The sequence below is a fragment of the Lithobates pipiens genome, unplaced genomic scaffold (assembly GCF_037356315.1).
Source record: "Lithobates pipiens isolate NorthernLeopardFrog02 unplaced genomic scaffold, aLitPip1_a1.2 Scaffold_27, whole genome shotgun sequence".
Classification (NCBI taxonomy): domain Eukaryota; kingdom Metazoa; phylum Chordata; class Amphibia; order Anura; family Ranidae; genus Lithobates; species Lithobates pipiens.
Window position 1 is genome coordinate 7,626,475 of NW_027507788.1, and position 24,989 is coordinate 7,651,463.

Consider the following 24,989-nt stretch of genomic DNA (forward strand, 5'->3'; position numbering starts at 1 on the left):
ATAGTTCAGTGGGGGAAATAGTACCCCGTCGTTGGTGTCAGTGGGGGGAAATAATGCCCCATTGTTGGTGTCAGTGGGGGGAAATAGTGCCCCGTCGTTGGTGTCAGTGGGGGGAAATAATGCCCCGTCCTTGGTGTCAGTGGGGGGAAATAGTCCCCCGTCGTTGGTGTCAGTGGGGGGAAATAATGCCCCGTCCTTGGTGTCAGTGGGGGGGAAATAGTGCCTGGTCTTTGGTGTCAGTGGGGGGAAATAGTGCCCTGTCTTTGGTGTCAGTGGGGGGAAATAGTTCAGTGGGGGGAAATAATGCCCCGTCCTTGGTGTCAGTGGGGGGAATAGTGCCCTGTCGTTTGTGTCAGTGGGGGGAAATAGTGTCCTGTCGTGGTGTCAGGGGGGGGGGGATAGTGCCCTATTATTGGTGTCAGTGGGAGAAATAGTGCTCCGTTCTTGATGTCAGTATTTTTGGTGTCAATAGGGCCCCAAGGACCTGATAAAGGCAAGCAAAGGGCCACAGTTTGGAGAGACAACTGTTGTAGAGCAGTGATGGCTGGTTGTATATTTCTGGGGGGCAGCAAACAATGCACCCCCAGCCACCCCCCCGTCCGGTTGGGTAATCATCACCCAATGCACTGCCCAAGCCAAGCACTTACCCCATCTATGCCGTGGTCAACGGGCGGCGGCTTCCCCTTGCTTCTCCTCCTTGGCATCTGCTCCCTCGTCCTCCCTCTTCCTCCTAGGTCAATTGGAATGCTTCTCCTTTCGGGCAGTTAGGAAATGGGTCTCACGACCTGCTTCCTGATTGGCTGAGAGGAGAATCAGTGTGATATTCATTCGCTATTGACACACAACTGGCTGGGCTCAGGGGGCAGTGCTCTGTGCTCCGAAGCCCATCCTTTTTTGAAGCCTATTAGAGCCTCAGACTCCAATCACGTGCCTATGCGCCCTGCATTATTTTTCAAGCACTATTTGGCCATATGGTGTAACCAAATCCCCATATTTTTTAATATGTTCAGGTGTTTTAAATAGCCTTACAGGATTTAAATGTCATTTTTGTATGTGTGCACTGTAATCTATTTTGTACTGTCGTAGAGCATTCTACAAGTATACTGTAGTAGGAGGAAGAGCAGCATAGGCAGCTGGAATATTTATGGGACCCCAGTCAATCACTGGGGAGCTGTACGCAGAAAGTGGATGAAGAGCCCATAAATAGTCTGAGGCAGGGGCAGCAGGGGCAGTGTACCTTGGTCCAGTGTGCAGGGGCTCTGCCAACCTGGTGCAGGGCCAGTTTAATGTCCTTCAGACATTAGGGGGCTGGACTGTGGCCAGTGGGAGTAGAAATGGTCCTGGTATCGGTGGGAATAAACATTGCCCCATCTATGGTATCAGAAGGAGATATAGTGTTCCATCATTGGTGTAGGTGGGAGAAGTTGTTGGTGTCAGTAGGAGCAATAATGCTCCATCCTAAAAGTATAGTGGGAGGAAGAGCAGAATGGGCAGCCTGAATATTTAAAGAACTCCAACCAATCTCTGAGGAGGTGTGCCCAGAAGGGAAGGTGGAGAGAGATCACATTAATAGTCTGATGCCTGGGCAGCAAAGGGCAGTGTTCATTGGTTCATTCCTGCAGGATGGTGCAGAATCCTCTAGGTGGCTTTAAGGAAGACACAAAGGTCACAAACGGGCTTAGCTGGGGGGCCTATTCACAGATACAGGTCCAGGGATTAAGTTGGGTCAAGAGGAGACTTTTAGGGACTTTGGCTAGGCAATTCTAACACATGATATGCTTCGATCTAAACCATTCCATTGTAGCTCTGGCTGGATGTTTCAGGTCATTGTCCTGCTGGAAGGGGAACCTCCACCCCGGTCTCAAGTCTTTTGCCACCTCTAACAGGTTTTCTTATAAGATTGTCCTGCATCTGGCTCCATCCATCTTCCGATCAACTCTGACCAGCTTCCCTGTCCCTGCTGAAGAAAACCATCCCCACCACATGATGCTGCCACCACCATGTTTCACGGTGGGGATGGTGTGTTCAGGGGGATGGGCAGTGTTAGTTTTCCCCCCACACATAGCATTTTGCTTTTAGGCCAAAAAGTTCAATTTTGGTCTCATCTGACCAGATCACCTTCTTCCACATGTTTGCTGCCCCCTCCCCCACATGGCTTCTCACAAACTACAAACAGGACTTCTTATGACTTTCTTTCTCCAATGTCTTTCTTCTTGTCACTCTTCCATAAAGGGCAGATTTGTGGAGAGATGACTAATAGTTGTCCTGTGGACAGATTCTCCCCCCTGAGCTGTGGATCTATGCAGCTCCTCCAGAGTTACCATGGACCTCTTGGCTGCTTCTCTGATGAATGCTCTCCTTGCCCGGCCTGGTCAGTTTAGGTGGATGGCCATATCTTGGTAGGTTTGCAGTTGTGCCATACTCTTTCCACTTTCCATTAAACAGAGCTCCGTGAGATGTTCAAAGCTTGGGATGTTTTTTTTCATAACCTAACCCTGCTTTATACTTCTCCACGACTTCATCCCTGACCTGTCTGGTGTGTTCCTTGGCCTTCATGATGTTCACTAAGGTTCTTTAACAAACCTCTGAGGGCTTCACAGAACAGCTTAAATCACACACACAGGTGGACTCTATTTATTAATTAGGTGACTCCTGAAGGCAATTGGTTCCACTAGATTTTAGTTAGGGGGTATCAGAGTAAAGGGTGCTGAATACAAATGCCCCCCCCCCCCCCCCACACACTTTTCATGTATTTATTTGTAAAAAAGAAATGTTGAAAATCATTTATCATTTTCCTTCCACTTCACAATGATGTGCCACTTTGTGTCGGTCTATCGCATAAAATCCAAATAAAATACATTTACGTTTTTGGTTGTAACACGACAAAATGTTGAAAATGTCAAGGGGTATGAATACTTTTTCAAGGCACTGTATAGCAAGAGTGACTGAAGCTGCTGAACAAAAGCTAATTTCTGATTACAATTTTTGCCCTCTTGTCAAGATAGCCCCTACCCCATTTGCCCTATTCTGCCGAGACTCTTAAATGCAATCCCCTCCAGGACACTAGCAACACGGTGTTTGTATGTCCCTCTAGGTATTTGCATGGGTGTTTTGTTTACATTCCACAGACATACTAATAGATTTGTTTGCTCTAGACCAGCTACAACAAAAAATACCTGTAAAGGTGCTTCTTCCTGTTTTTCGAGACTAAACCTCTACTGTATTATAGAGCTCCTGTAGACAGATTCTGGGAAATTGAAGGTCATTGTCCCATTATAATCTACAGATGCATTGACATAGAACACATTCATAAAGATAACATTTGTACATTGCCTTCCAAATGGTGATGGACTGGTAACTTTTAAAACAATTTATTTTTAGCTAGTTGCCATGCAAGAAGGAAGACAAGAAAACAATGTGCACATTCGTTTTTTTTTCTTTTCATTTAAAGTGGTTGTAAAGCCTGAAGGTATTTTTGCCTTCATGCATTCTATGTCTTTACACGCACATGATTTTTAATGGCATCCCAGTCTTAATCCGTAGGGTTCAATGTTGAGTTGGCCCCACCCTTTGAAGCTATAACAGCTTCACCTCTTCTGCCAAGGCCGTCCACAAGGTTTAGGAGTGTGTCTATGGGAATGTTTGACCATTCTTCCAGAAGCCCATTTGTGAGGTCAGGCACTGGTGTTGGACGCCGCTCAAATTCATCCCAAAGGTGTTCCATCGGGTTGAGGTCAGGACGCACGCCAATCAAGTTCCTCCACCCCAAACTCGCTCATCTATGTCTTTATGGACCTCTGGCACTGGTGTTGGATGGGGAGGCTTGGCTCGCAGTCGCCGCTCTAATTCAACCCCAAAGGTGTTCTCTTGGGTTGAGGTCAGGACACTGTGGAGGCCAGTCAAGTTCTCCCAACCCAAACTCGCTCACCCATCTCTGTATGAACCTCTCTACTGACAAAGGCCAACCCCGTTTAGGAATGTGTGGTCCAGATGATGTAGACTGCCTTTTTTTACGCCTCTTGACAACCTATCGAAAATGTGCACCTCGCTGATCTTCGACATAATGTCCCTTTTCCTTAAGGTGTCCAAAGAGTGCTGAGTCTACAATTCATCCCAAATTTGTTCTATCGGGTTGACTCTGTGAAGGCCAGTCAAGTTCTTCCAACCCAAACTAGCTTATCCATCTCTGTATGAACCTCTCTACTGACAAAGGCCAACCTCGTTTAGGAATGTGTGGTCTAGATGATGTAGACTGCCTTTTTTTTGCGCCTCTTGACAACCTATCGAAAACGTGCACCTCGCTGATCTTCGAAATAATGTCCCTTTTCCTTAAGGTGTCCAAAGACTGCTGAGTCTACAATTCATCCCAAAAGTGTTCTATTGGGTTGACTCTGTGCAGGCCAGTCAAGTTCCTCCAACCCAAACTCGCTCATCCATCTCTGTGTGAACCTCTCTACTGACAAAGGCCAACCTCGTTTAGGAATGTGTGGTCTAGATGATGTAGACTGCCTTTTTTTACGCCTCTTGACAACCTATCGAAAATGTGCACCTCGCTGATCTTCGAAATAATGTCCCTTTTCCTTAAGGTGTCCAAAGACTGCTGAGTCTACAATTCATCCCAAAGTTGTTCTATCGGGTTGACTCTGTGAAGGCCAGTCAAGTTCCTCCACCCCAAACTCGCTCATCCGTGTCTTTATGGACCTTGCTTTGTGCACAAGTGAGCAGTCATGTTGGAACAGGAAGGGGCCATCCCCAAACTGTTCTCACAAAGTTGGGAGCATGAAATTGTCCAAAATGTCTTGGTGTGCTGACGTCTTAAGAGTTCCCATCACTGGAACTAAGGGGCCAGCCTAACCCATGAAAAACAACCCATAATCCCCCCTCCACCAATGGTTTGGACCAGTATTATAGTATAAAGCAGGGATATGCAATTGGCAGACCTCCAGCTATTGAAGAAGTCCCATCAGGCATAGCAAGACTCAAGCATGACACCCAGAGGCAGAGGCATGATGGGACCCTGGTATAAAGTATTGGTTAGAGAGCGAGCTGGGAGCACCCACACCCTAGAATTGAAGAACAGAGCCACACCTACTTCTTTTTAAACCTTTCATCATTTACTCCACCCAGGTGGCTGCATTTGTTGAGGCAGAAGTTCTCCTTATATCTAGGCATTCGCGTGGAACCACCCATAAACCTTTCCTAACATCTCTGGATAGAATGCATGCGCGAAGGTAAAAAACCATGAGCCTTTAAAACGACTTTATGCACCGTGTTAATTCACTGTGTTATATAAGTACCTGTAATCAGGGTTTTTTTCCCCAGAGAATAGGTAGAGGTACTCCCTTCTTCTAAGTCACCCCTTGTCTCTGCCCCCCCCCCCAACCCACCTATAAGCACCGTCTCTTGGTTCCACCCCCTGCCCACCTCTCAATGCCACCCTTTTTAGAGAAAACAGAACCAAGTATCATTTTTGTGGTGCTAAGTAATTTGTATGGATAATCTAAAAAGCAGTAAAATAGAGCCAGCATCAATAGTTCCCTCCCAGAAACAATAGACCTCCTGCAACATAATACCCCCTAACAACAGAACTAGCTAAGGAACAATAGACACCCACCAGCAACAAAAGATCTCCCAACAGCCAACAATATTAGACCCTCCAGCATCCAGCAACAACAGACCCCTCGCTTGATAGTAGATCCCTCCCAGCAACAATTGACCCCTCCCCCAAAACATAAGACCGCCCAGCAACAATAGACCCCCTCCCTCAACAATAGATATCCCCAAAGAACAATAGATCCTCCAGGAGCCAACATCAATGGACTCTCTAGCACACCCCAGAACCCTTTGCCATTAGATACATTCAGTGCTAGAGGTGCTGGAACTCCATTCCCCTGCGTTCACGCTGAAAATATGCCTGACTGTAACAAAAAATAAAATAAAAAAAATACATTTAAAAAAAAAAATCGCTTTAAGAGCTTTGTTCTATCAGAGCTATTCATTTTAAAAGAAGTAAAGATTACAGAAGAAACTGGTTCATCAACATTGAGGTTAAGGGTTATGGTTAATATTTTTGCCTACGGGAATGAAAGATTCTATTCTGTCATCTGGCTATTAGAACCTGAAAACCTTCTCCGAGGTGGTAAAAAATCTCAGTCCCCCAGATGAGTCCTTACCACCTTAGAGGTGATGATGAGCTTCTCCACCTTAGAGGTGATGATGAGCTTCTCCACCTTAGAGGTGATGATGAGCTTCTCATTTCTCTAGATGACCTGAGAGTTTGAGATGAACGGGGCTCTAATAAATTGAATTGGCAAAATAATTTACGGACACCCGACCATCACACCTACGTATATGGCTGGAGAATTTGGACAACCCTCCATTTGGTAAAGTTCAGGTAATTCTAGTTTTGAGCATTTATTGAGTTACATTCAGAAGAAAAGCGTTCTCCAGTTCCTTCAGGCTGACATAAGAGCACCTGGAGCAGACTTCTCATAAGTAACTCAATCTATCCACGAGGACCATTTTAGGAAAGGTAAGAATTACAGTAGAATCTAGTCAATCAACATTAAGGTAAAGGGTTATGAATATTTTTTTTTTTGCCTTCGGAAAGAGTAGATTATTTTCTGGCATCACGTTATTAAAAGTTGAGGACCATCTCAAAGGTGGTGATCTTCTCATTTCTCTATATGTGTCACCTGAGAGTTTGAGATGAACGGGGTTCTAAAAAATTGAATTGGCAAAATAATTTACGGACACCCGACCATCACACCTACGTATATGGCTGAAGAATGTGGACAACCCTCCATTTGATAAAGTTCAGGTAATTCTAGTTTTGAGCATTTATTGAGTTACATTCAGAAGAAAAGCGTTCTCCAGTTCCTTTAGGCTGACAAACCAGCACCTGGAGCAGACTTCTCATAAGTAACTCAATCTATCCCCGAGGACCATTTTAGGAAAGGTAAGAATTACAGTAGAATCTAGTCAATCAACATTAAGGTAAAGGGTTATGAATACATTTTTTTTGCCTTCGGGAAGATTAGATTATTTTCTGTCATCACGTTATTAAAAGCTGAGGGCCATCTCAAAGGTGGTGACCTTCTCATTCCTCAAGATGAGTCGCCTTAGAGGTTGAGACGAGCAGAATTCTAAAAATGTGTAGGCACCTAACCATCACATCTACCTGTATGGCTAAAGCTTGTGGACTCCCCTCTAAATTATAATATTTCTAGTATAAAGTATAGATTGGGTTACATTCAGAAGAAAATTCTGCTCAGATTCCTTCAGGCTGAAAAACCATTGCTTGAAGCATTCTTTTCTCCTGATTGTAACTCGATCTATCCCTCAGGACTAATTTATGAAAGGTAAAGATTACAGGAGAATCTTGTTAATCTACAATAGGATAAAGGTATATGATTAAATGCTTACTTTCAGGAGAATGAGGTAAGAGTCTTTTCTTTCATTAGGTTATTAGAAGCTGCAAGCCATCTTCAAGGTGTTGGTCCTCACATTCCTCCAAATGAGTATATAGGAATGGGTTGAGATGAACAGAGTTCTTAAAATCGAATGACGAAAACATTGTAGGCACTTGACCATCACGCCTACTTAAATGGCTAAAGCTTGTGGACTCCCCTCCAAATGATAATATTCAGGTGTTTCTAACATAAAGTATAATTTGAGTAACATTCAAGAAAAGCTTGATCCAGCTCTTTCAAAGCTCTTCAGACCAACCCTCTGGAGCAGACTTTTCTCCTTATTGTGGCTCAATGTATCCTACGGGAGTATTTTAAGCCCTTGTACACACGGAAAATGTCCGATCGGACCGTGTTGTCGGATAATCCGACCGTGTTTGGGCTCCATCGGACTGTTTCTTTAGGAATATCCGACGGACCAAGTTTTCCAGCTTGGCTATAAAATTTTCCGACAACATGATCCGATCGGACTTTGTCCGATCATGTGTAGAGAATTCCGATCGGACAAAGTGCCAGGCATGCTCAGATCAAATTCCTACACCAAAGCTATTGGCTACTAGCCTGAACGTAGTCCTGTCATAAGGGAATAACGTCACCACGTTCTGAACGATCGGATTTTCCGACAACTTTGTCCGACCGTGTGTATGCAACAGTTTCGGACAAAATCCATCGGATTTGGTTGTCGGAATGTCCGACTGTGTGTACAAGGACTAAGCCCACATACACACGGTCGGAGATTTTGGCAACCAAATCCGTCGGATTTTGCCCGTCGGATCTTGTCCAAAACTGTTGCATACACACGGTCGGACTAAGTTGGCGAAAAATCCGATCATTCAGAACGTGATGACGTAATTTCGTTACGATGGGACTAGATTCAGGCTAGTAGCCAAAAGCTTTGATGTAGGAATTTGAACTGAGCATGCGTGGCACTTGGTCTGATCAAAATTCTCTACACATGATCGGAGTATGTCCGATCGAACCAGTTGGTCGGAAAATATTTCCAACATGTTGGAAAATTGGGTCCGACGGAGATTCGGACGGAATCAGTCCGATGCATACCACACACAGTCAGATTATCCGACGACACGGTCCGATAGGAAACATTCCGACGGATTCTCCGACCGTGTGTACAAGGGCTTAAGAAAGATAAGAATTACAGGAGAATCAAGTTGATACATTCAGAAGAAAAGCTTGATCCAGCTCTTTCAGGCCAACAGACCAACCCTCTGGAGCAGACTTTTCTCCTGATTTGTACCTCAATGTATCCCACAGGAGCATTTTAAAAAGATAAGAATTACAGGAGAATCAAGTTAATCAACATTAAGGTAAAGGGTTATGATTCTTTTTTTGCCTTTTCGGAAAGATAAGATTATTTTCTGTCACTAGGTTATTCATAGCTATCTCCAATGATCTTCAAGGTGGTGATCCTCTCATTCCTCCATATGAGGTTGAGATGAACAGAGTTCTTAAAATATAATGGCAAAAGGTTTGTTGGCACCTGACCATCATACCTACCTTACGGTATGTGTGTAAGAGTGGGGTAGGGGGGTGGTTGTCACATCCTCCATGTTCCCCTCCGCATTGGGCACCAAGTTTGAGTCACATGGAAGGCCCAGGGCCAGATTAACATAGGGGCTATTGGAGCTGCAGCTCCAGGCCCCTACCTTAATATAGGCCCAGCAGGGACGGACTGACCATTTGAATACTGCACTGCATGAGACGCTCCTTGTAGCGCCTGCAGCAGGGGGAATCTGAAAGTCGGGGGGTGATCGGTGCGGCGGGCAATCACAAGCCCCATCACCATGACAGCCTCCCTCTATGAAGCAGCTGAAAGCCACTTCACCTTCTCTAGAGGGAGATCAGTGCTTGTAATTCCACCTCCCCCCATACTGATCACCCCAGACTGTCCATTAGATTCCCCCTGCTCTGGGCCCCCCCATGTGTATGCAGTACTGACACCTTCCACTGCTCCATTATCCCAAAAAAGTATTAAAAGTAGTAAAAAAATGTAAAAAAAAATAAATAAACTCCAACAAATATTAATAAATGAAGAAAATAATTAAAAAATGTAATAAATAATTTTAAAGAATAAGGGCTCATTCACATGGGTTCTCTTGGGCATACAGTGTGAATGAGTGGTTTGTTTCAAATATTTAATTTACTTTAACAAAAAAAAACATTTTTTCATTTTATTTATTTCCATAAAAAGGCCCATCAAGATCCTCAGCACCAGGCCCATGATACTCTTAATCCGGCCATGGGAAGGCCTACCCTGGGGTATGTTCTTCGGGGCTATGCTAGGCACCTTGGATAGGGTCACTGCCTTACACACGGGATACCTTTACTTGTGCGGCTAACTTGAACTTTAGTTAACTCTCTTGATGTTTATATAGACGTGGTGGTCACTGTTGCATTTAGAAGGGACATGCAGAGCCAATGCCCCTTCACCTGTCCAGCGTATCTCCACTACCTCACTCCCAGTAATGGAATAGGGTCCCGTCATGCACCTAGATTGGACTCCATGCGCGCACTCACCTAACTCTTTTTCTTCCTTACCTGTGCACAAGCTGAGCAAATCTGGGGTGCTGATCTGCTCCCTTTGCTATGGGAGACTGCTGACCACAACTCCTCCTGCAAGAGGCTATCCCACCTGCTACAGGCACACGCTTATGACAGGCTGCTAGAGAAACCTTTGTTGCCTTTGGTAACCACTTGTGTTTTCACATGTGGTTTTAAAGGCAGAAGGTTTTTTACCTTCATGTATCTATGCATGAAGGTAAAAAAAGCTTCTATGCGCAGCAGCACCCTCCAGTCCCCCCCAATAATTACCTGAGCCCCTTCTCGATCCATTAATGTTCAGGACAGCCTCGGGTCACCGGGGACTCTCCCTCCTCATTGGCTGAGACAGCAGCAGGCACTATTGGCTCCCACTGCTGTCAAACAAAGTCAGAGCCATTAAAGAGGAAGTAAAAGGAAAAATAAATAAAAATAAAAAACACACCCTGCAAGGCAAAGGCATAATGAGCTAGTATGCATAGCTCCCGTGCACGTCGGCGCGCGCACATGCGCGGCGCTTGGCGCCAATCGGCCTATTTAGGTCTGCTGTTTGGTCCATTCAGGTGCTGCCTGATCAACAGCTTCCCGGTTCCTGTTCCACTGCCTGTATCCTGCATTCCTTGTATTCTGCATACGTGCTTCCTGATCTCCTGACGACCCGGCTTTCTTTGGACATCCCTGACTTCTGCCTGCACCTGACCATGGCCTGTTTGACTTCGCTCCTGCCCGCTCCTACTGTACCTCTGCTGACCGCCTGTTGCCGAACCCTGCCTGTACCCGGATCCGCCTGCTCAGTTCCTGCTCTGTACCCAGTTTTGCCTGTGTCCTGTCTAATACCTGCTGCTTAGAGTTTCCTGCGGATTCCTGCTCCTGGATCCACACCACAGGCTCTCTTACTACTCCACACTCTCAGCCACCTGTCTGCTCTATCAGGGGTTGTAAGTCGGACACGTACGGGAGACCACCCTCTGCCCAAGCGAACTCACCGGTCTGGTAAGTGCTAGTCTGACAAAGCCCCCGAAGCGGTCCTCCGTCTTCCTCTTCGCTGCTGCCATGGATCCCGGAGCGACTTTCGGGTCTCGCAGCTCCTGCGCTGTGATTCGCCAGAGCCGCAATGACATCACTCCCGCGCACGCGCACGGGAGCCGACACTCACGACATTTTGCTGTGATCTGCGGCCTGCGGTGGCTGTCTTCGGGTAAATATCTCCTAAACCGTACAGGTTTAGGAGATATTTCTTGGACCTACAGGTAAGCCTTAATCTAGGCTTACCTATAGGTCAAAGTGGTTTGTAAGGGTTTACAACCACTTTAAGGAGAGAGAAGGGGTGGGCTATGTGTCTGAATGGACACACAGAGCAGCGGCTCGAAAGCCCCCATAGCTGCTTGCTCTGGGGGCACTCGGTAGGAGGGAGGAGCCAGGAGCTCTGGTGGGTCTTTGGCCGTTTTGTGCTCCCGCACTCTGTAAAGGCTCTTTTTCCATAGGGGGCTCCGGTTTTGGCAGAAGAATTTGTGGGAGGACCCCAGTAACAGTGACACCTCCGATAATATTCAAACCTACTTAATCACGTGCTTGAATTGGACATCCCTCTTATATATGGAACAAGACCAGTGGGTCAGACCCAAGAAATCCCGCAAAGAAAGAACCAGGAAAACATATTAACACCAACCTTCCCGGCTGCGGTATAAATTCAACTCAACCTACTTACATATGGGCCTCCCCTCCAAACTGTAGAGTACAGTTTTCTTTCTAACAGAGTATAGTTTGAGTTACATTTGAGAAACAACATTTCTTCTGGCAGACAAACCAGAACCTGGAGCAGACTTTTTCCTGGAATAAATCCTAATCTATTCCCCAAGACTAGTTTAAGAAATGTAAGAATGTGGTTCATCAACATTGAGTTAAAGGGTATGGTTCATTTTTCTTTTTTGCCTTTGGAAAGATAAGATTCTTCTCTTGTCATCAGGTTATTAGAAGCTGAGCTCCATCTCCAAGGAGGTGGTCTTCTCATTCCCCATCCCCGAGACGAGTCATAAGTAGAGGGGCACTACACTTTGGTTTTAAAGAAAATCTATTCACGTATGTTTTTTTTTAACTCAGAAAAAGTCCCTTCTATTGCTTACAGCTTCCCCCAAATCTCCAAATTCCATTTTTTTTCCTGCTATGATCTAACTTTCTATTAGTGGGAGCCATGGTCTTTCTCCATGGTCCCACTTTATGTAGGAACATGGTCCCACTGTGTAAGGATTTTGAACCTGAACGTCCCATTAGAGATCAAATAACAGCTTTATTAAAAAAACATCATATCTTATTAGCCCACGTACACACGGTCGGAGATTTTGCCAACCAAATCCGTCGGATTTTGCCCGTCGGATTTAGTCCGACGGATTGAGTCCGAAACTGTTGCATACACACGGTCGGGCCAACTTGGCAAAAAATACGATCTTTCAGAACGTGATGACGTAATTTTGTTACGATGGGACTACGTTCAGGCTAGTAGCCAATAGCTTTGATGTAGGAATTTGATCTGAGCATGCGTGGCAATTGGTCCGATGAAAATTCTCTACACATGATCGGATTAGGTCCGTCCGGCCCAGTTGGTCGGGAAATATTTCCAACATGTTGGAAAATTGGGTCGGACGGAATCAGTCTGATGCATACCACACACAGTCGGATTATCTGACGACACGGTCCGATAAGACTCATTCCGACAGATTCTCCGACCGTGTGTACAAGGGCTTAGAGTTTAAAACGGGGTATTATTCCACGTCAGCCTTTCTCAACCTTTTCAACTCAGAGGAACCCTTGAAATAGTTCTCTGGTCTCGGGGGAACCCCCTGCTAAAAATTAGAAATCTACAACTCACGATACATTAGTGTGATGGTCGGTGGGAAGAATGGTCCTCACACTTGTGGTCATTGGGAAGAATTACCCCCTTACAGATAGCTAAAAACATCAATGGTGTCGGTGGGAACTTATCTGAGAGGCAGAAATTGCCCAACGCTGAAGGAACCCCTACAACCTCTGGAGGAACCCTGGTTGAGAATCACTGTTCTACGTCATTGTTTGAGGGCGGCCAGACTGGTGATCCCCCGCTATTGGCGTACAGCTTGTATTCCGTCTTTGATGGAATGGGTGGAGGAGATGGATCACATTGAATTCATGGAATTCCTTCTGACTCAAGAACTTTGTCATTGTATGTGGCTCTCCTGGAATATGTACAGAGAATCTTCGGAGCTTCTGGACCTACTAATGGGTTGAAAGCTGTCTTACCTATTTCGGATCGATTGGTGGTTTTTTTTCTGCCCCTCCTTGGGCTATGCTTTCTCGTCTAGTTTTCTTCTTTGCTCATCTTTTTTTTTGTGCATGTGGGGCTTTGGCTAGTTTGATACCATTACATCTTGCTTTTACATTTATCGCGGATGGAGACATGAAGTTCTGACGGTGTTTATGGACTGTATCTATTGCTTTTGGTCATGTTCACACAGCTTGCTCTGACACTGGTCATTGTGTATCTGTTTAAGCTCCTGTACTTTGGACCACTTACACTATATTATCAAAAGTATTGGGACGACGGCCTTTACACACACATGAACTTTAATGGCATCCCAGTCTTCGTCCGTAGGGTTCAATATTGAGTTGGCCCACCCTTTGCAGCTATAACAGCTTCAACTCTTCTGGGAAGGCCGTCCACAAGGTTTAGGAGGGTGTCTATGGGGAATTTTTGACCGTTCTTCCAGAAGCACATTTGTGAGATCAGGCAAGTGTCCCAATACTTAGTATCTTTGGCATCACCCTTGCTGGCTCCTTGGAAACGCTCCTAAGTGCCAGTTCACACTGGGGCGGCTTCAAAATTGTCAGACTCTGAAGCTGCCCCCGCACAGCGGGACTTGAGCGCGGCTTGCAAACGACATCTTTAATAGAAAGACACTCCCTCATTAAGTACCTCTCATTAGTGTCCACCTGTGTCATTGGTGGAGACCTCAAGTTCTCCCATTTGAGGAAAGTGTATGGCTCCCATGGTTTAGAGAAGCAGGATCTCCCAGTCTATGGATAGTGTAGGACCCGCTAATCATGGGGTACTTTGTCGCAGTAAGTGGGCTTAAGCACCATATAGCAATATGGTGTGACCAAATCCCCATATTTTTTTATAATGTTTTTTGAAAATGTCTACGTCAGTGATTATCAACCAGGATTCCTCCAGAGGTTGTAGGGGTTCCTTCAGCATTGGGCAATTTCTGCCTCTCAGATAAGTTCCCACCGACACCATTGATCTTTTTAGCTACCTGTAAGGAGGTAATTCTTCCCACTGACCACAAGTGTAAGGACCATTCTTCCCACTGACCACAAGTGTAAGGACCATTCTTCCCACTGACCATCACACTAATGTATCATGAGTTGTAGATTTCTAATTTTTAAAAGGGGGTTCCCCGAGACCGGAGAACTATTTCAAGGGTTCCTCTGTGTTGAAAAGGTTGAGAAAGGCTGCTCTAGGTGTTTTAAATAAGCCTTGCTGGAGGTAAATGTATTTTTTAAAAAATTTTTTGCATGTGTGCGCTGTAATATTTTGTTCTGTTGTATGGTCTTATGGCTGCACCATCTTTAATGCATCTTTTAGGGTGTGCCCCCCCCCCCCAAATATCTTGTCAAGTCACCTGACATGTCACCCCAGTGTGAACCGGCACTAATATATAATATTGTTGTGTTTTTGTTGTTGTTCCTTTTTATTTTATTTTGTACTCGGCCCCAGATACGTCGGGGCTTATGTCTGGTGTTTTTCGATATTTGACATTTTTAATTTTTCAATAAAATTAAACTGAACGCAAAACATTATACATTCCATTTTTTTTTTTTTAATGACTTAAACACAACGCACAGTTGTAACGTGACGCTTTCATTTCCAAAATAACGGGTCAGATTGTAATAAAAAATAACCTATTTTTTTTTGTTTTTTTTTTATACTTTATTTAATTCGATCAGATTACAGAGTGGTTAATACTTTTTACAGCAATCGAAGATTTAGTCCAAATTTCCTTATGTCAACATCCAATCGTTAACACAAAAATATACAACAGGAAAACAAAAACCAAAGAAAAAAAAGGTTTGTTCCGGTATGTGGTCATATACAGGCTACGTCATCATGGTTTTATAATCTATCTATACACTAAACAGATACAGGGTAGATAAAAAGGGAAAAAGACAAAGGAAAAAAAAAAAAGAAAAAAAAAAAAAAAGGCACTAGTATCGGGAGTGGAGGGGAAGGGGAAATAATAGACTGGGGGGGGGGGGGGGGGGTGTTGGGGCAAGAAGAGAGAGGAAAAAAGGAGAGATGAAGGCAGGAATTATATAGGGAAAATCAAGAGGGGTCCAGCTCTTTAACTCGATTAAATGGCAAGATCTTTACCTTGGACACCAAGAGATCATGACAGAAAACAGAACAGTGTATATAGACAAAGTTCTCAATGATTACGGTATATATTTCTAGCGTGAGAAAAAAATAAAAAATAAACTTGTATACTTAGGAGCCTAAGGGCCCCTTTATGCTTGTTCGTGCCTTAAAGTTCACCAGAAAATATGTAAAAGATGTGGGGAGGATCAGAAGATTAGGTAAGTATATCTACAGTCTCCAATATCACAGGCAAAAACAACATTAATCCTCGCAGTCCCGGAGTGGGGCTTTATGTTTGAGGTCTGAGAGGTGACATTACCAGAGCAAGCCAGAAGGCTAATGTCATTTACTTTTGTGTTTGTAGTGATGGTGGAAACCCCTTGTAAGGGTAAACCTTTTGTTTTTTCGTTGGAACTTTCTCTTCCTTTTTTTTTAAAATAAAAGTGAGCCAACAAGCCCTTAAACAGTATTTCTTGGCTGGACTGAACTCATTGGGAAGCTCTACACCTTGAGTGAAGCCACCAGAACATCACAGCAGGTCCTCGGTCAATCAATGTTTATTTTATGTGATTTGAAGAGTTTTAAATTGTAGAATATTTTATACGAACAAGCTACGGGTTTCTCTTTAAATCTGTTTGTGATATACATTACACATACACCTATTAGCCATAACAGCATCGTGTCCCACTGTGACCCAAAAGACCTGTGCCGCTCAGGCTCTCTGAAAGAGATGCACGTCCTTGATGTCCATCACTGAATTTGCTCGTCCGGGAGGGAGCTCGTCCCGGCCCCTGTGAATGCTAAGTGTAAAGGAAATCATGATTAAGCTCCAAGGGGCAGAGTGAAACACGTTGGGGTGTGGCCTGGCTGGAGTCCATGCTGAGGCTGCAACTTACCATTGATCTTTGTGATTGAACAGATGTGCAGACATAGGGAGGCCCTTCTTTGAATTTTGATGTCGCACTTAATACTAAATAGGTCCCACTTTTGCCTCCTAAACAGCCCTGACCCACCGAGGCATGGATTCCACTAGACCTCTGAAGGTATGCCGTGGTCTCCAGCATCAAGCCATCACTAGTAGATCCTTTAAGTTCAATGGGTTGCGAGATGGTCCATGGATTGGATTTATTTTTCCAGCACATCCCACAGATGCTCGAATTGTGATCTAGACAACTTGAAGGCCAGGTCAACACCCCAAACTCGGTGTTGTTTTCCTCAAACCACTTTTTGAAGCGTGGCAGGGCGCATTATCTTGCTGAAAGAGGCCACTGCCATCAGGGAATACCATTTCCATGAAGGGGTGTACACTGTTTAGGCAGGTGGTAGGTGTCAAGTAACATCCACATGAATGTCAGGAGCCAAAGTTTCCCAGTAGAACTTTGCCAAAAGCATCACACTACCTCCTCTTCTTTTCTTCTTCCCATATTCCATCCTGGTGCCACCTCTTCCCTAGGTAAGTGGCACACACACACACACACCCGGCCATCCACATGATAAAATAAACTGTAAGGAATCAGGCCAGGCCACTTTCTTCCATTGATCTGTGGACCAGTTCTGATCTTTACATACCCATTGTAGGCACCGGTAAGCATAGGCGCCCTGACCGGTCTGTGGCTACACAGCCCCCATACACAACATACCCTGTGTGTTCTGACACCTTTCTTTCCGAACCAGCATTCAGTTTTTCAGACATTTAAGCTCCAGTAGCTCGCCCATTGGACCGGACTACTCAGGCCAGCCTTTGCTCCCCACCTCCATCAATGAGCCTTGGCTGCCCATGACCCCATTGCCGGTTTTCCTTCGAACCACTTTTGGTCGGTCCTGACCGGGAACACCTGGGAACATCCCACAAGAGCAGCAGTTTTGGAGTTGCTCCGACCCAGTCTTCTAGCCATTACCATTTGGCCCTTGTCAAAGTCGCTCAAATCCTTATGCTTGTCCATTTTTTTTTCTGCTTTCAACTTCAAGGACAGCAAGTACACTTGCTGCCTTATATATCTCACCCACTTTTAACAATGAGATAATCAATGCTATTCACTTAACCTGTCACCGATCATAACGGTGTGGCTGATCAACGTTGCGTAACATACGATGTTTGGAGCCATATAATAAAGGTCTGTTTTCTTCCTTGGTATTCTTGAGGTCTATTTAGCCTTGTGGGTTCCTCTGACAACCAGTAAGCGCCTAACAGAAAAAAACTACAGTTGTACTGGTGCTCAGACCTATCCCTTCTTTCTATATAGGTGCGCTGCAAACCCAATCAGACTTCCCCACCCTGTGGGTTAAAGATAAGTGCACAATATATACTTGGAGTTTGCACCTCCTTCTATTATTCCCTCCCAGGTGTAAAAAAATATATACTTTAACTAAATTCACTTGTGATTACTCACTCTATACTTTCAATGAAAAATCATCACCCAAAGTAACCCCCTACTATCTCCAAAAAAAAACACTATTTATAATATAAACCATAAATTCCGTGTGAATTTATATATCATTAAATCATAGTCCTTATTATGCAATGGTTCTTTCAATCGGGTCCAGCTGTATAAATTCAATTCCCGTTCATCTTCTGATGAATATTCCACACGTGTCACCAAAGGAAAACAAAAATCGTGCCACCACCACCTTAAAGGATGGCCACTCACCAGACTTCACCATATAATGAGCCTTCGGTTCATTCAACGGATAACCAATCCTTAATCAACTCTCCTGTTAGCAATTCCGGTAACAATGTTTCTGGGAAGTCTTCCAGGGTGGCACCCTGAGAGATGACTGGGTAGAGAGGAGACGTTGCTACCACCACCTTAAAGGATGGCCACTCACCAGACTTCACCATATAATGAGCCTTCGGTTCATTCAATGGATAACCAATCCTCAATCAACTCTCCTGTTAGCAATACGGGTAACAATGTTTCTGGGAAGTCTTCCAGGGTGGCGCCCTGAGAGATGACTGGGTAGAGAGGAGACATTGCCACCACCACCTTAAAGGATGGCCACTCACCAGACTTCACCATATAATGAGCCTTCGGTTCATTCAATTGATAGCCAATCCTTAATCAACTCTCCTGTTAGTAATTCCGGTAACAATGTTTCTGGGAAGTCTTCCAGGGTTGCACTCTGAGAGATGACTGGGTAGAGAGGAGACATTGCCACCACCACCTTAAAGGATGGCCACTCACCAGACTTCTCCATATAATGAGCCTTCGGTTCATTCAACGGATAACCAATCCTCAATCAACTCTCCTGTTAGCAATTCCGGTAACAATGTTTCTGGGAAGTCTTCCAGGGTGGCACCCTAAGAGATGACTGGGTAGAGAGGAGACGTTGCTACCACCACCTTAAAGGATGGCCACTCACCAGACTTCACCATATAATGAGCCTTCGGTTCATTCAACGGATAACCGATCCTCAATCAACTCTCCTGTTAGCAATTCCGGTAACAATGTTTCTGGGAAGTCTTCCAGGGTGGCACCCTGAGAGATGACTGGGTAGAGAGGAGATGTTGCTGGATCTGGCGGCAGAGGAGGTGGGACCAGTCATCTCTCAGGGTGCCATCCTGGAAGACTTCCCAGAAACATTGTTACCGGAATTGCTAACAGGAGAGTTGATTGAGGATTGGTTATCCGTTGAATGAACCGAAGGCTCATTATATGGTGAATTCTGGTGAGTGGCCATCCTTTAAGGTGGTGGTGGCAACGTCTCCTCTCTACCCAGTCATCTCTCAGGGTGCCACCCTGGAAGACTTCCCAGAAACATTGTTACCAGAATTGCTAACAGGAGAGTTGATTGAGGATTGGTTATCCATTGAATGAACCGAAGGCTCATTATATGGTGAATTCTGGTGAGTGGCCATCCTTTAAGGTGGTGGTGGCACGATTTTTGTTTTCCTTTGGTGACACATGTGGAATATTCATCAGAAGATGAATGGGAATTGAATTGAAACAGCTGGACCCGATTGAAAGAACCATTGTATAATAAGGACTAAAGTTAAATGATATATAAAGTCACACAGAATTTATGGTTTATATTGTAAATAGTGTTTGTTTTTTTTGGAGATAGTAGGGGGTTACTTTGGGTGATGATTTTTCATTGAGAGTATAGAGTGAGTAATCACAAGTGAATTTGGTATATACTCAGATAAAAGTATATTTTTTTACACCTGGGAGGGAATAATAGAAGGAGGCACAAACCCCAAGTATATATTAAGCGCCTAACAATAGTTTTTTTTTTTTTATGTATGTATTATATCTATTACCGTAATTGTATCATACCACATTTAAAAAAATGGCCACTACATCCATGACTGCAAGTTTGAAAAAAATCCCTTTGACAAGTTGAACGCAAGACAAAGGCATTTCCTTGTCCTCGCCATGGACAGACCGGAGGGACAGGTTTATCACGCGGGGCATGGTTGGAGGAACTGCAATAAAACTGAAGAGGCAAAGGCCATGGGCTTCAGATGGGGAAGGCAGCCAAAGGTAAGACAATCTTTGATCGATTGCTCAAATGACTTCTCCTTATCTTCTGCAGTCAACACTAAATCATATCTATAACAATCTTCCTTTTTTGGTTGTTTTTGTAGCTACAGGCTTAGGATTTGTAAAGTTTGTCTTGAAATTTATTTGCTTAATTTTTGGTTTGTTTTAGTAGAAATAGCTTCCTGCAAGATTTTTAAAAAAAATATGATTTTATGAGAAAAACAAACAAAACAAAAGCTGACTGTACACGGGTAGAATTTCATCAAAGAATTTCTAGAGCGATTGTTCGGTTTTTGTTGAATCAAAATGTTATCAAACTGTAGATTATTTTCAACCAAAAATCTAAAGAGGATGGAATATTTTTTTTCTCTCGAGCAAAGGAAATTCTGGCTATGAATATAGTTTTCATTTTGGGGGAAAAAAAATTTTATTTACTGGTAGGCACATCCAGAAATCGAACGTTGAATTTGAAACATTGGCACGACAAAATTACAGACATTTTCAAGGTTTTTCCAAAAGAAAAAAAAAAGGGGTTTCAAATTTTTCAATCCCGTCATGATAATACTGAATGCTCCAATGCAGCCATTATCAACCAGGGTTCCTTCAGAGGTTGATAGGGGTTCCTTCAGAGTTGGATAGGGGTTCCTTCAGAGGTTGATAGGGGTTCCTTCAGGGTTTGATGAGAGTTTCTTTAGAGGTTGATAGGGGTTATTTCAGAGGTTGATGGGGGTTATTTCAGAGGTTGATGGGGGTTATTTCAGAGGTTGATGGGGGTTCCTTCAGGGGTTTATAGGGGTTCCTTCAGAGTTGGATGGGGGTTCCTTCAGAGGTTGATAGGGGTTCCTTCAGGGTTTGATGAGAGTTCCTTTAGAGGTTGATAGGGGTTATTTCAGAGGTTGATGGGGGTTATTTCAGAGGTTGATGGGGGTTCCTTCAGAGGTTGATGGGGGTTCCTTCAGAGGTTGATGGGGGTTCCTTCAGAGGTTGATAGGGGTTCCTTCAGGGGTTTATAGGGGTTCCTTCAGGGGTTTATAGGGGTTCCTTCAGGGGTTTATAGGGGTTTCTTCAGGGGTTGCTAGGGGTACCTTCAGAGGTTGATAGGGGTTCCTTCAGGGTTTGATGAGAGTTCCTTTAGAGGTTGATAGGGGTTATTTCAGAGGTTGATGGGGGTTATTTCAGAGGTTGATGGGGGTTATTTCAGAGGTTGATGGGGGTTCCTTCAGAGGTTGATGGGGGTTCCTTCAGAGGTTGATAGGGGTTCCTTCAGGGGTTTATAGGGGTTCCTTCAGGGGTTTATAGGGGTTCCTTCAGGGGTTTATAGGGGTTTCTTCAGGGGTTTATAGGGGTTCCTTCAGAGGTTGCTAGGGGTACCTTCAGAGGTTGATAGGGGTTCCTTCAGGGTTTGATGAGAGTTCCTTTAGAGGTTGATAGGGGTTATTTCAGAGGTTGATGGGGGTTATTTCAGAGGTTGATGGGGGTTATTTCAGAGGTTGATGGGGGTTATTTCAGAGGTTGATGGGGGTTATTTCAGAGGTTGATGGGGGTTCCTTCAGGGGTTTATAGGGGTTCCTTCAGAGTTGGATGGGGGTTCCTTCAGAGGTTGATAGGGGTTCCTTCAGGGTTTGATGAGAGTTCCTTTAGAGGTTGATAGGGGTTATTTCAGAGGTTGATAGGGGTTATTTCAGAGGTTGATGGGGGTTATTTCAGAGGTTGATGGGGGTTATTTCAGAGGTTGATGGGGGTTCCTTCAGAGGTTGATGGGGGTTCCTTCAGAGGTTGATGGGGGTTCCTTCAGAGGTTGATGGGGGTTCCTTCAGAGGTTTATAGGGGTTCCTTCAGGGGTTTATAGGGGTTTCTTCAGGGGTTTATAGGGGTTCCTTCAGAGGTTGCTAGGGGTACCTTCAGAGGTTGATAGGGGTTCCTTCAGGGTTTGATGAGAGTTCCTTTAGAGGTTGATAGGGGTTATTTCAGAGGTTGATGGGGGTTATTTCAGAGGTTGATGGGGGTTCCTTCAGGGGTTTATAGGGGTTCCTTCAGAGTTGGATGGGGGTTCCTTCAGAGGTTGATAGGGGTTCCTTCAGGGTTTGATGAGAGTTCCTTTAGAGGTTGATAGGGGTTATTTCAGAGGTTGATGGGGGTTATTTCAGAGGTTGATGGGGGTTATTTCAGAGGTTGATGGGGGTTCCTTCAGGGGTTTATAGGGGTTCCTTCAGGGGTTTATAGGGGTTTCTTCAGGGGTTTATAGGGGTTCCTTCAGAGGTTGCTAGGGGTACCTTCAGAGGTTGATGTGGTTCCTTCAGCTGTGACCAATTTACCTCTGATCTTATGGTGCCTGCATAGTTCTGGGGCCATCTGCCAGCCAGCTGCACAACACCATTGATCTTTTTCTTTGAGCTGTTTCTAAGGGTGGCATTCTTACCACCAATGTAAGGAACATTCTTCCCACTGATCACCAATGTAAGGAACATTCTTCTCACTGATCACCAATGTAAGGAACATTCTTCCCACTGATCACCAATGTAAGGGACATTCTTCTCACTGATCACCAATGTAAGGAACATTCTTCTCACTGATCACCAATGTAAGGAACATTCTTCTCACTGATCACCAATGTAAGGAACATTCTTCCCACTGATCACCAATGTAAGGAACATTCTTCTCACTGATCACCAATGTAAGGAACATTCTTCTCACTGATCACCAATGTAAGGAACATTCTTCCCACTGATCACCAATGTAAGGAACATTCTTCTTACTGATCACCAATGTAAGGAACATTCTTCTCACTGATCACCAATGTAAGGAACATTCTTCTCACCGATCACCAATGTAAGGAACATTCTTCTCACTGATCACCAATGTAAGGAACATTCTTCCCACTGATTACCAATGTAAGGAACATTCTTCTCACTGATCACCAATGTAAGGAACATTCTTCTCACTGATCACCAATGTAAGGAACATTCTTCTCACTGATCACCAATGTAAGGAACATTCTTCTCACCGATCACCAATGTAAGGAACATTCTTGTCACTGATCACCAATGTAAGGAACATTCTTGTCACTGATCACCAATGTAAGGAACATTCTTCTCACCGATCACCAATGTAAGGGACATTCTTCTCACTGATCACCAATGTAAGGAACATTCTTCTCACTGATCACCAATGTAAGGAACATTCTTCCCACTGATCACCAATGTAAGGAACATTCTTCCCACTGATCACCAATGTAAGGAACATTCTTCTCACTGATCACCAATGTAAGGAACATTCTTCTCACTGATCACCAATGTAAGGAACATTCTTCTCACTGATCATCAATGTAAGGAACATTCTTCTCACTGATCACCAATGTAAGGAACATTCTTCTCACTGATCACCAATGTAAGGAACATTCTTCTCACTGATCACCAATGTAAGGAACATTCTTCTCACTGATCACCAATGTAAGGAACATTCTTCTCACTGATCATCAATGTAAGGAACATTCTTCTCACTGATCACCAATGTAAGGAACATTCTTCTCACCGGCCACCAATGTAAGGAACATTCTTCCCACTGATCACCAATGTAAGGAACATTCTTCTCACTGACCATCAATATAAGGAACATTCTTCTCACTGATCACCAATGTAAGGAACATTCTTCTCACTGATCACCAATGTAAGGAACATTCTTCTCACTGATCACCAATGTAAGGAACATTCTTCTCACTGATCACCAATGTAAGGAACATTCTTCTCACTGATCACCAATGTAAGGAACATTCTTCCCACTGATCACCAATGTAAGGAACATTCTTCTCACTGATCACCAATGTAAGGAACATTCTTCCCACTGATTACCAATGTAAGGAACATTCTTCCCACTGATCACCAATGTAAGGAACATTCTTCTCACTGATCACCAATGTAAGGAACATTCTTCTCACTGATCACCAATGTAAGGAACATTCTTCTCACTGATCACCAATGTAAGGAACATTCTTCTCACTGATCACCAATGTAAGGAACATTCTTCTCACTGATCACCAATGTAAGGAACATTCTTCTCACTGACCACTAATATGCAGTAAGGGGCATTCTTCCCACTGATCACCAATGGAAGGAGCATTGTTCTCATTTTTAAAAAAATATATATTTTATTGCATTATAGTGTAAATATGAGATCTGAGAAATGAGATCTTCTCCATTGAAGCCTATTGAACCAAAAAAGGGACATTATTATAGTGACCAGTGCTAAAAAAATATACACTGTCACTGTACTAATGACACTAGCTGGGAAGGAGTTAACATCAGGGCCGATCAAAGGGTTAAACAGGTTCAAGTAGTAGTATGGATTCCTGTTAAAGTTGCATAAATCTCTATAGCAGCCTTTCTCAACCTTTTCAAACACAGAGGAACCCTTAAAATAGTTCTCCGGTCTCGGGGAACCCCCTGCTACAAATTTGAAATCTACAACTCATGATACATTAGTGTGATGGTCAGTGGGAAGAACGGTCCTTACACTTGTGGTCATTGGGAAGAATTACCTCCTTAGCTAAAAGAGATAGCTAATAGCTAAACAGATAGCTAAAAAAGATCAATGGTGTCAGTGGGAACTTATCTGAGAGGCAGAAATTGCCCAATGCTGAAGGAACCCCTACAACCTCTGGAGGAACCCTGGTTGAGAATCACTGTTCTACGTCATTGTTTGAGGGCCGCCAGACTGGTGATCCCCCGCTATTGGCATACGGCTTGTATTCCATCTTTGATGGAATGGGTGGAGGAGATGGATCACATTGAATGCATGGAATTCCTTCTGACCTAAGAACGGTGTCATCGTATGTGGCTCTCCTGGAATATGTACAGAGAATCTTCGGAGCTTCTGGACCTACTAATGGGTTGACAGCTGTCTTACCTCTTTCGGATCGATTGGTGGTTCTCTTCTGCAGCTCCTTGGGCTATGCTTTCTTGTCTAGTTTTCTTTTTCGCTCATCTTTTTTCTTCTATTGAGTGATTCTCAACCAGGGTTCCTCCAGAATGGACACATCCAGGGCCCGAGACAAGGAGTTGGCAGGAGGGACGGCTGCCCCTGGCGCAATGGTCTATT

At 44.2% G+C, this 24,989-nt stretch overlaps 1 protein-coding gene across 1 annotated transcript in view; it reads left to right on the forward strand.

Annotated features, from left to right (window-relative positions):
* The first annotated feature begins 19,861 nt into the window (after nucleotides 1-19,861).
* The window catches only part of LOC143933470 (IgGFc-binding protein-like), an 81,838-nt gene continuing 76,710 nt past the window's right edge, over nucleotides 19,862-24,989 (forward strand). The window contains exon 1 of the mRNA XM_077456375.1: nucleotides 19,862-19,895. Within this exon, the coding sequence (XP_077312501.1) occupies nucleotides 19,877-19,895 (19 nt within the window). The 5' untranslated portion in view covers nucleotides 19,862-19,876. The remainder of the gene's footprint in view (nucleotides 19,896-24,989) is intronic.